The sequence below is a fragment of the Cervus canadensis genome, chromosome 13, assembly GCF_019320065.1.
Source record: "Cervus canadensis isolate Bull #8, Minnesota chromosome 13, ASM1932006v1, whole genome shotgun sequence".
In the NCBI taxonomy this organism is placed as follows: Eukaryota; Metazoa; Chordata; class Mammalia; order Artiodactyla; family Cervidae; genus Cervus; species Cervus canadensis.
This window is the reverse complement of record NC_057398.1, coordinates 22694835-22707658: the sequence shown is the minus strand read 5'-3', so window position 1 is coordinate 22707658 and position 12824 is coordinate 22694835. Positions and strand designations below refer to the sequence as shown.

General features: G+C 34.1%; 1 protein-coding gene across 4 annotated transcripts in view; it reads right to left on the bottom strand.

Annotated features, from left to right (window-relative positions):
• COP1 (COP1 E3 ubiquitin ligase) overlaps positions 1-12824 on the bottom strand; it is a 214047-nt gene that overhangs the window by 35753 nt on the left and 165470 nt on the right. For all 4 annotated transcript variants that reach the window (XM_043486125.1, XM_043486129.1, XM_043486127.1 and 1 more), the window contains 3 exons: positions 12681-12798; positions 9608-9732; positions 8425-8585 (listed from right to left, as the gene is read on the bottom strand). In XM_043486125.1, the coding sequence (XP_043342060.1) occupies positions 8425-8585; positions 9608-9732; positions 12681-12798 (404 nt within the window). The remainder of the gene's footprint in view (positions 1-8424; positions 8586-9607; positions 9733-12680; positions 12799-12824) is intronic.

Here is a 12824-nt window from a genome sequence, read left to right as displayed (position 1 = left end):
CAGTTCTTCACATCAGGTAGCCAGAGTACTGGAGCTTCAACTTCAGCATCAGTCCTTCCAACGAACATTCAGGACTGATCTCCTTTAGGATGGACTGGCTGGATCTCCTTGCAGTCCAAGGGACTCTCAAGAGTCTTTTCCAACAACACAGTTCAAAAGCATCAATTCTTCTGTGCTCAGCCCTCTATGTAGTCCAACCCTCACATCCATACACGACCACTGGAAAAACCATAGCGTTGACTAGACGGACTTTTGTTGGCAAAGTAATGTCTCTGCTTTTTAATACACTATATGCTGTCTAGATTGGTTATAACTTTCCTTCCAAAGAGTAAGCGTCTTTTAATTTCATGGCTGCAATCACCATCTGCAGTGATTTTGGAGCCCAAAAAAATAAAGTCAGTCACTATATCCACTGTTTCCCCATCTATTTCCCATGAAGTGATGGGACAGGATGCCATGATCTTAGTTTTCTGAATGTTGAGCTTTAAGCCAACTTTTTCACTCTCCTCTTTGACTTTCATCAAGAGGCTCTTTAGTTCTTCTTCACGTTCTGCCATAAGAGTGGTGTCATCTGCATGTCTGAGGTTATTGAAATTTCTCTCAGCAATCTTGATTCCAGCTTGTGCTTCATCCAGCCCATTGTTTCTCATGATGTACTCTGCATAGAAGTTAAGTAAGCAGGGTGACAATATACAGCCTTGACATACTCCTTTTCCTATTTGGAACCAGTCTGTTGTTCCATGTCCAGTTCTAACTGTTGCTTCCTGACCTGCATACCTCAAGAGGCAGGTAAGGTGGTCTGGTATTCCCATCTCTTTAAGAATGTTCCACAGTTTATTGTGATCCATACAGTCAAAGGCTTTGGCATAGTCAATAAAGCAGAAATAGATGTTTTTCTGAAACTCTCTTGCTTTTTTGATGATCCAGTGGATGTTGGCAATTTGATCTCTGGTTCCTCTGCCTTTTCTAAAACCAGATTGAACATCTGGAAGTTCATGGTTCACGTATTGCTGAAGCCTGGCTTGGAGAATTTTGAACATTACTAGTGTGTGAGATGAGTGCAATTGTGCAGTAGTTTAAGCATTCTTTGGGATTGCCTTTTTTTGGGACTGGAATGAAAACTGACCTTTTCCAGTCCCGTGGCCACTGCTGAGTTTTCCAAATTTGCTGGCATATTGACTGCAGCACTTTCACAGCATCATCTTTTAAGATTTGAAATAGCTCAACTGGAATTCCATCACCTCCACTAGCTTTGTTCATAGTGATGCTTCCTAAGGCCCACTTGACTTCACATTCCAGGATGTCTGGCTCTAGGTAAGTGATCACACCATCATGATTATCTGGGTGGTGAAGATCTTTTTTGTACAGTTCTTCTGTGTATTCTTGTCACCTCTTCTTAATATCTTCTGCTTCTGTTAGGTCCATACCATGTCTATCCTTTACTGAGCTCATCTTTGCATGAAATGTTTCCTTGGTATCTCTAATTTTCTTGAGATCTCTGGTCTTTCCCATTCTATCATTTTCCTCTATTTCTTTGCATTGATCGCTGAGGAAGGCTTTCTTATCTCTCCTCACTATTCTTTGGAACTCTGCATTCAAATGGGTGTATCTTTCCTTTTCTCCTTTGCTTTTGGCTTCTCTTCTTTTCACAGCTATCATTAAGGCCTCCTCAGAGAGCCATTTTGCCTTTTTGCATTTCTTTTTCTTGGGGATGGTCTTGATCCCTATCTCCTGTACAATGTCACGAACCTCCGTCCATAGTTCATCAGGCACTCTGTGTAGCAGATCTAGTCCCTTAAATCTATTTCTCACTTCCACTGTATAAGCATAAGGGATTTGATTTAGGTCATACCTGAATGGTCTAGCGGTTTTCCCTACTTTCTTCAATTTAAGTCTAAAGGTCGGACATTATTATCATCAATAGCACTTTAAAGATGAAGAAATTGAAGTACAGTGACGTTAAGGCACTTAAGCAAGGTATAAGATCTAGTAAGTGGAAAATTTGATTTGAACCTTAGTGGTCTGAGTCGATAGTCTTTGCCCTTGTTCTACACCCTATGATGTTTGTTTCCAAGGAGGTTACAGACTAGCAGGGGACAGGAGACATGAACACAAATAACAGTACAAAGCAGTGTATTTATTCATTCAGGAAATATTTTTAATGGATAGGAATAAAAAGAGATTTAGGTAAAGAAAAGATTTCCATAAGAACACAAAGTTTTAGTTAAAAATATTTTATAATAAGTGTTTCATTATATAAAGTTTTATTTGTAAGAAGTAAGAATATATTTTATTATATGACTAAAAAAAGATGCCCCTGCCTAATATAGTTATAGCTTTGCACAGTATGGGTGATTAACACTGTTAACAAATTTCCATGCCAAGTCTTGTTGGACTTGGTTTCAAAGAAGGGAAATTAGGGATATCATTAGTCTGACATACTTTACTACTGAGTTATAAAAACTTTCAATATGACTCCTGGTGTTTCAAGCCACAAGAGGAAAATCCACCCTTAATAACCCTTAAATAACTAACTGAAGCTTTTTCTGAGGATATAGTATATATATATACATTTGTCACTTTTGAAGACCTATGAGAGTCTTTAAGTATCCTTTACAAGCTTTGTCTTTCATTAGTAGATATCTAGTTATAGTTGGTGCCTCAAGACTAGATAATTATGTATGACACACAGCCTCAGCAGGAGTCACCATGGACCAAGGTCTGCCTTGAGTCAAGGTCTGCCAAGGTCAACAAAAATATAGTGTCCCTCTACATAGATACGGTTATTTAACAGAAAATAATTTGCCTTGTTAAATTATATTCAATATAAATTTGAAATAATTTATATTTCATACCAATAGCTTCAGATAAGAGATATACCACAGAATTGATCCACAGATATAGAACATATCTGGTCTCCTTTACCTAACTTTCAGTGTCTGAATAAAGCAGTGATGATAAAAAAAGATAAAACAGAAATAAAGAATAAGAATATCATTCCAAATTTACTTTTACTCTATAGCATTACTTTTAAGGTAGATGTGGGATGTAGAGGATAATGGAATAGATATAAATTACTAACATCAAATTGCCAAAGGAATATAATTGTAAAACATCTCAGTTGCATTCAATTTCCTGTTCAAACAAGAATTTCTTTAAAAAAACAACTTTCAGTACATAAACATACGATTTGTAAAAAATCAAAAGTTAATGTTTTATAAAAGTGTTTATGGAAATAACTAATAAAGATTCTTTTACTAACAAGATTATTTTCTAACTGGCAAAGACTGGCATTATAGTCCATGTTTTATGGGTATGGTCAAACAGAAACACCTGGACTTTCTCTGTGCAAGACCAAACGGAAATAGACGGTACTATAAGGCAATCTACCAATTTTAATCAAAAGCCTTAAAGCTATTCATTTCCTTCAAATGAATAAATCTCTAAAGTTCTCTCCTAAACAATTAATTAGAAATTTAAAGCTTTATTAAAAAATATTCAAGAAGCATTATTCATAGTAGTAGAAAGTAAAGTATCTTCAGCAAAACAACAGTGTATCAGTTATGGTAAATCCTTAACTTACCATATTATGGTAAATAATATGGAACCAGTGAAAACTGTCTTTTCAAAATATATTTAGATCTGGGAAATGTTCATGACAAAGGCAAAAGGTAAAGAATACATGATAATAAACAAAATATTCACTGCTATTGGGGGAAAAAGTTCCTATGAATGGAAAAAATTACATGTTAATTATATTAAAATGCCCATATTAGTTATTTCTGGGGAAAGTGATAACAGATATTTTCTTGTTTTTTTTTGTTGTTGTTGTTCTAAATTCTCTAAAATATACATGTATTCATTACTAACGGTTCCTTTCAATAGTAAGCTACTATAACTATTTGGGGAAGAAAACAAAAATCAAAACCTACGCAATGTTTCAAGATGATGACGGTATTTTCCACTGATGCACTTGCCAAGGAAATTCACTCTGACTCCACACTCTCCTAATATACAGCTGCAAAAGAACTTTCTTTGGAATCAACTCTAAATTAGTTTAAGGATAATTACTTAAACTAATCATATTACTACTGCCTTTCAGGAGGAAGGAAGGGAACAAAGAAATAAATTTTATGTTAGTCCATATGAATACTTACTAGAAATTGTGAGTAAATAGAATATTTTAGAAGAAAAGCTGAAACTAGAACTAACATGAACAGATCCAGGTAACGGCTTGTCCAATAAGTATCAGACAGCAAACATTACTACAACGGGACACAAGAGGTTAAAATAAATTATGCGGTACTTTTCAAGGAAGAAGAGTCACAAAATGAATTGAAATTACATCCCACTAACCCACCATTCTCTATAATCAAAAATACATAGCTGACTGCTATACATGGAAATAAAGCAAACCACACTATTTCATAGATTGTGTAATTATTCAAATGTAATGTATTTGGATGTTCAATCATATATGGGTATACTACATTCAAGTACACAGTTTTAGACTTTACAATTGCTTTTTCAAATAAATGGACAGTAATTTATTTTTTTATTACAGCAAGTTAAACATATGATCAAGCTCACTTCATTTATATTTAAAAACCAACCAATGAGGAAATTAAATTTCAAAGTCTAAATAAAAGTAGGGTGGTAAGTGGTATTCCAAGCAGTTATTTCATACAAATTCCCCCCTTTTAAAAAAAAAATCATGACATTAATACCAAAATAGGCAATACAAATAAGATTAACTCTTGGGGGCTAAAATCCTAAGAATCTGGCAATAACAGAATATCCATATGCAATAATTCTAAATTACTAAAGTTTAATTAAAATATCTTCAAGTGAATTAAAATAATAAAAGTAAAAACAAAATATAAAATGAAGAATTCTGCATTCTTCATTAGTACATAATAAATATTACCATTTCTAGGTATCCTAGAGAGGACCTATAGTGTACAATAAAAAATTCTCCTTCTAAAAAAAAGAAAAAAGTATTTTTGATACAGTTCAAACTTATCTTAAAACTCTTTTGAAAATTAAATGTGGTACAAGAGGTTGTGGCACTTTAACAGTAGAAATGCCAAAGCCACTAACAGAAGAACAAAGGACAGAAGACTCTGACGTGTTTTTAGACATAGGGAAGGTATTAGGAAGAAAGAAAAAGATAAAGGACAAAGTACTGTCCCTCAGATTAAAACAAATAATTTTAGACATATTCTGACTTTAAATAGAAGGAATTAAAAGCAAATATTATAAGCCAGAAGAAAACGTTGACTTTAAGAATGTATTTTGGAGGTTATCCTATGAACTATAATATGCACCCTTTCTGTCTAATATTAATTAGTTCTTTTGCCACCTTCCTTGACAAAGCAAGGGCTTGAGACACTTTAATCACATTTATTCTTCCGACTTATTATTGTCAAGTACTTAATTCTATGTGTGTATTATGTCCAACAGACCTCATTCATTGCTTTATAGTCAACATGCATTTAGATTTACTGCATATTTACCATTTCTATTGCTTTCCATTCCTTTCTGCAACTCTGACCTTCCATCTTCTGCAATTTTTTTTTCCTTCTGCCTTAAGAATATCCTTTAAGATTTTCTTTAGTGTAGAAAATTTTCTGCTGGTGGCAAATGCTTCATTCTTATTTATCTAAAAAAGTCTTCATTTACTGGATACGGAATGCTAGATTGGCAGGTATTTTTCCTTCACACACTGAAGATCTGGCTCCACTATCTTTTGATTTCTATTATTTCACTGAGAAGTTGTCAGTCCAATTACCCATTCTTTGAAGACAGTTTTTCTCTGCTTTCTTTTAAGAATCTCCCATTGTATTTTTTCAGCACTTTTAATAAGATGTGTCCCACCACCAGCAAGGGTCACAGGATCAGACACAATTAGTTTTAAATCTAGCACTTCATTAGCTTTATAGAAGGATATAAGATAGGATATTCAGCGTGCACAGCATCTTCAAAACCATGCATAGCTTCTTGGATCTCTCCCCAAACCACAGAAAGTGAGCACAGTTGCCAAGGACAGCTGAGATGCAGGTGGTTCACCTCAACACAGAGAGGTACCTTGATTTCCTGCCAGTCTTATATTGTTCACACTGCACAGATGTAAGGCCAGTATGTCAACTCACAGTTCTCTCAGTTCAGAAGCAACGTGATAGATGAGGTTTCAGAGTAAAATTAAGAGATAACTAGCTCCTAACACATAACATTCTCTATTTGTCTCATTACAGCTTATTTCCACAGCAAAGTGCTGCTATAAGAGGGAGGACCCAAGGTCAGATTTTCATGCAGGTCTATGTGTGTTCAGGGTCCAGATCTGATATTAAATCTCTACTCACAATGTAGGTTTCAAGTCATTTATTCTCTGGGGTATGAAAGTTTACTGAATCTCTGCCTTAATGTCTTTCATCAGTGATGTGAAGCTTTATCAACAATAATCCTTTCTAATATCTGCTTTGGGGCTTCCCACATAGCACAGTGGTAAATAATTCACCTGTTCATGTAGGAGGTGCAAGAGATGTGGGTTTGAATCCTGGGTGGGGAAGATCCCCTGGAGGAGGAAATGGCAACCCACTCCAGTATCTTGTCTGGAAAATTCCACGGGCAGGAGCCGAGCGGGCTGCAGTCAATGAGGTCACAGAGTCCGACATGACTGAGCGTCAACTTTCTTACTTCAACTTCTACCTCTTTTTTTTTCATCATTTTTTGTCTCTCCATGATTACTTCTGTATATTTTCTTCTAACTATACTACAAGTTCATTAACTCTCTTTTCAACTGTGTCTCATCTTCCACTCAACCCATTCACTAAGTTCCTAATTTTGGTAATTATGTTTTCTTAGTTCTAGAATTTTCATTTTAAAAATGCTTTTTATTTCCCATTTGAAATTTTCAACCTTGTCTTTCATTTTGTCAGTATGGTTATTTTCAGACTATGTCTGATAATACCCAGAGTTGCTGTGATTTTGTTTCTATTGTCCAATTCTTACACTAAATTTATTCATGTCATCTTGCCTTTCCTATGCCTGTTTACTTTTTATTGTGCCTAGTTACTATATTTGCAAATTTGAAAAAAAAAAAAATTCTTAAGTGATCTTCTCTTGAAGGCCTTCTTGCAGAGAGGATTTAATTTTACATCCTGTGAACCCCAGCAATCCATGATAACATCAATTTATTCAGGACTGATGTGACCTGAAATTGGGTTGCAAAATCACTGGGGGCTTATCTTCGACTGGTTTACTCTAGACTAGAGCCCTCTGGGTACCGAGACCAAAGTGAGTTCACCCATATGGTGGTGAACACTAGACTGCATTCCCTGTGATCCCATGAAGCTACCCTAAGTATTCTCAGACATTCCACCAAAACTGGCAAATGTTCCCAGTGGAGACAGAATATTCAAAAGCCAGGCTCACATTCCTAGACTGCTAATTCTTTTCTATCTTGTTTATTTTCCAATGACTTAAAACCAGTTGTGGTTTTAAAATACATATACTTGGTCTAACTTTTCTAGTTCTACTTAGAGGAAGGGTTGGTCCAAATCATCTTATCCGCCACTACCAAAACTGAAGTTGAATAACAGAACTTTAAACAAGATAGCTTGAACACACCTATTTAAACTGTACAAGAACTCAGAAGTCTTAAAGTACCTATCAAGTAGAATTTTTTGTGTCAAAAATAGAAGTAAGTAAATACCTAAAAAGTTATCAAAAAAAAAAAAAAGACATTAACAGATGACTAACATTTACAAAATCAAGACAATGAAAACAATTACTTCTTCATATAACTTATGAGAAAACTTGTACTTTAAAATGTATAACTGAATGATAAGTTTGAAGAAACTTTTTTGGGCAACCTGGAAATTCAACTTTCTTGTTAAGAAATCAAATGTGTTTAAATATTCTCATATAAATGTATTTGGTAGACAGAAATTCTGCCCTGAAATAGTACTTAACTAGGTATGCATATAGGCCACTCTACTTTATCTACATCAAACTTTTTCCTCCTAATATAATACCAGGTTCGGCTGAATGTTTATGTAGCCTATACTGCAAGTGATTAAAAAGGGAAATGAGACACAGTATGTTTTCTGGATAATTTTCCAGTCCTGTAGGAGAGATACAGAGATAATCTGATAATGATGTAACAGAGGTATGCATAAGATGCTATGCGTACACAGGAGAGACATCATGTCAGCATGATGTAACATTTCAATTACTGTTTCTCTAGTGACAATTCAATTACTACTTTCTAAAATGTCTATTTCCCTTAGTGATGTAATACTAAGCAAAAAAGAAAATATATGCAACAGTTTATATTTTAAACTTAAAAGGCTCACCCGTGTATATATAAACGCAATGCATCATATGAGACACCAAGGTGGAAAAACTGATAAAAAAACTCACCCCATCTGGAAGTGCCCTCCAGCACACAGCACTAACAAATTCATTTGTGTCATCTTCTTTTCGGTCTTTGTCCAGAACACTTTTGACTGTGTCGAACTTAAAAGTTAGCAAAGTCTTAGAAAGTCCTTTATAGTACAGGTAAAGAGAGTTGTTCTCGCTTCCTAAAAAAAAAAAAAAAAAATTAAATAATTATTTTAAAATATCTTTTTTTGTTTAGAATGGGAGAACTTAGTATTAGGACTTCACATTCATAAGTTAACTATTACTCAACATTTAAGTTCAGAGACTAATAATCTTTTATGGTAAAATATGAAAGACCAGAGCACAAGACTTTTTGGGAATCATGTGAGGAAAGGATTCCTGGGAAAAAATGTATATATTCCTAACCTAAAGATATTATCATTGTCAAATGATTTAACAATATTGATACAAAAATCATTTTAGTAGAGGTCTAGAGAAGAACCAGAAATTTGTTATTACAGTATAATCTTAAAGTACATTTAAAAAGATTTCTGTCTAGAGTGGAAAAAAAAAAGTTGCAGCACTTATAAAGGCAGATTTTAATAATCTAAAAAATTTATTTCCCATTTCCTAATAAAAGATGAGTGGTCTACAAACCAATAGTTTGAACAATTTGTCAATGTAAGAGATTTGCTTTGACAAGGTTTATGTTCATATATATGTAGAGATAGTTAATTTTACTGAATAAAGGCCAAGTCATTTAAAAGTACTGATGGAAGTTCATATACTCAGGAATCAAATGTATTAAAGCATTTCAACAGTACCAAATTTTCATATTTCTAATTTAAATTTGTTCAAATTATCAACGAGAGTCCTAGAATAACAGATCGAGACTACCCAAACAGACTGTTTATTGAAGGGAACATTATATAGGGGGAAATGAACATCAGACTTAAGGATACAACTGTCTCCAAAATTAAGATATCAGCAGAAATGTCTTCTCATAAGACAGTTAACAATCTTATGCTGTTTCACATGGTTGGGGCTTGTGCTCAGTGAAGGAGAGAAGGACTAATGCTTTTTCTAATCCAAAGAAAATTCAGCATGCTACCTTCTGAATGTACAGATCATTTCCTGAGTTGGTATGTCGTCTATTCTACTGAATGCAATTTTGGTGACAGATACCTATTTAAAAGTTCCAGGAGAAAGTAGTTTCACTTACCACAAGCTATATAATCTCCATTGGAAGCAAGGCCTACAAAGTTTTTTTCATTGATATGACCCTTGAAGGAGCGTAGGCAGTATGGCTTCCCTACATTCCACAGCTTTAGCTGGCTGTCTGTTGAACTGAGAGAAACACAAAAAGTTAGAACACCTCTAAGATTTCATGACATGAAACTCATCACTACTACTAATCAGAGGCAATCCAGTTTGGTGGTAGGGAATGCAGACTCTGGAGCCAGACTGTCTGAGTCAGAATGCTCAGTATGCTATTACTTGCTTTTGACCTTAGGAAAGTTAATACAAACTCTTTGGCCTCAATTTTTTCATCAATTAAATATGAAATATAATGATTCCTACTTTACATGATTAGACGAATCCTAGAAGAGACTGAAAAAAAATTAAATGAATTTATTTAAATGCTTTCAATAGTCCCTGGGCACATAAGAAGTATAACAATTATTCATCAATACCACCATACAACCACCATCAAACAATAAGAAAGCTCTATTGGGAGTTGTGTTCCCAATTTCAGCTGATTTGATTTATTTTTTCAACTGTTCAATTATAACAGTATATTAAATATAAACTATTTTCACAGCTGAGTTGTACCTACAGGCAAGGAATACTATGAATGCTTGGTCTATACAGTTTACCTTACTAATATGCAAATACAGTTGTTAATCAAAAAATAATTGAATATAAAAATCAATGCTAACCCTATCATACAAAGACAGTCTGAGGATTTGAATAAAATATTCAATACTTCTGACTTTTTATTATAAAAAATTGAATCATACAGCACATTATTTTGCAAAGTGCTTCTTCCTCATCCAACAATTTGTTTTACATTTTATGTGAAATAAACACATTTCTCTATTAATGACTATACAATAAATCATCTTTTCTCTAACAGTCACAGAATAGGGCACCATGCTAAATGTTTGACATACAATATTTTATTCAAAGATTCACAACATATAAGTAGTATTCTCAGTTCCATTTCAGAGGTGAGGAAACAGATACAGAAGGTTAAGAATATTTTTAAGGTGCCACTGCTAGTAAACAGTAGAGTTAAGATTGAAACTTATTTCACAGGCCACATTCCAACTTCCAAAACTCTATTGCTTCTCATTATTTTTCAGCATAGCATTTATTCTCAGACATTTATGTTGTTTTTTGGTTTGGGGGTTTTTTTGGCCATGCCACGTGGCTTGCAATAATCTTAGTTCCCCGATCAGCAATCGAACCTGGGCCCTGGCAGTGGAAGCGCAGAGCTATAACCACTGGACCGCCAGGGAATTTCTGACATTTATGTTGTTTTAAATTTTTTTTTTTCTGCTCAACAATATTACATTGATAATTCCTTTATATGTGTGTGTGTGGGTGTGCATACAGTCAAAGAATTCAGAGGTTGAAGCAACATGTATGTGTAGGATTGTTTTAATATCACTTTTTTCATATTTCCAAATATACTTGTGGGTAAACTCGTCTCACATACTTCTAAACACCAAATATGTTCAAGAGGAAAATCATCATGATTTATAAACACCAAAAAGGAAAAAAGACTGGTGAATATATAAACCACAAACCTACACTAAAAAAGGTCGACTAAGATTTCAAATTTATACAGTTAAGCATACATATACTTCAGCTTCCCGGCTTCCCTGGTGGCTCAGGCAGTAAAGAATCTGCCAATCTGCCTGCAATGTGGAGACCTGGGTTCAATCCCTGGGTGGGAAAGATCCTCTGGAGAAGGAAATGGCTACCCACTCCAGTATTCTCTCTTGCCTGGAAAATCTGATGGACAAGGAGCCGGGTGGGCTACAGACCATCGGGGCGCAAAGAGTTGCACATGACTGAGCTGCTAACACTTCACTTCTTACTTCAACTAGCTGAAATCAAACTAACTGATTCAACAATTAAAAGTCTGAAATTTAAGAAAAAATATTTTTGCCATATAATATATCATTCATAATTGAATCTGAATAAAGTTTTCATTATTTACTGCCCATTATTACTCCTAAAGAAGGGAGACTTTTTGACTGGTCATCACTTTTAATATACATTTGTGAACTAATTTTCTATGTTAACTCCCCTTAGAAATTCAGCTCTCATTTTCTTTTTTCCCTTTTTTTAAATAACAATCAAATTACCTTGTTAAATCAACTCAAATTACCAAGTTCTTATCTAGAGCCACCAGAATGGAGACAGATGTGGTGGGAGATCCCAAGTATAAGGCCCTGGTGTTAACAATCTCCTAGGATATGTTAGAAACTATGTGAAAGAAAGAAAACTGTATGATTAAGCCTGAGAAGAAGTAATATATATGAAAAAAGGAGACTGAGAATGGGCTTTTACTAGGGTAATATAAAGAGAACAATAAAATGGATAACAGAAAGAAGAGACTGTCCCTGTTAGCAGAAAAGCTTAATCAACAGTGTTTTAGCAACTGAGATGTATTTTTCTGGTTGACACCTTTCTTACCTTCAACAAAATAAAAGATAACTAAAAGCTTATTTATGGCTCTCTAGTTCAGAAGGCTTCTTAAAGAATATTTGTCAGGTATAAGCAGTCATATTTATAAAGTTCTCTTCAAAATATATTTAAAAATCACCATGAAATCATAGGGAGATGAAGTAACATGGAATCATAAAAGTCAATCAAATATTGCTTTAAACCCAAAATTATACTATTGTACCACAATACAGATAATATATAAAAACATATTAGTGCTCTTTAGTAAATGAAACACTTCTCATTATTACATTGTATCAACTATTGTTTCTCTGTTTTTAAGGAGCAGGGGCTGAAATTCAATCTGAAGTTCAAATGTTTAAGGGGGCAACTTTAACAAATATAGCATCATCTGGATTTTCTTCACAAATAACATATAAAAGAGAGCAATACAGACTAAAATACACATGTATTTTAATTAAACAAGTTATAAAATTCTACTATTCTAAGAAAAACTACATATACCACAGTGTTACTCTTCACAAAACCCATGGTGACATTACAAACCAGTAAATGATGACATGTTAAATTCAATTTCTGAAAACAGTAATACTCACGCAGAGACAATTTCCTCACCACTCACAAACTTTGCATAAGAAACGGCTTTTCGGTGTCCTTTGAATACCATGATTGGCTGTTTAGTGTTACGAAGATCATAGTAGTGAACACAGTGATCTAAAAGAAAAACAAACAGAAAAGAA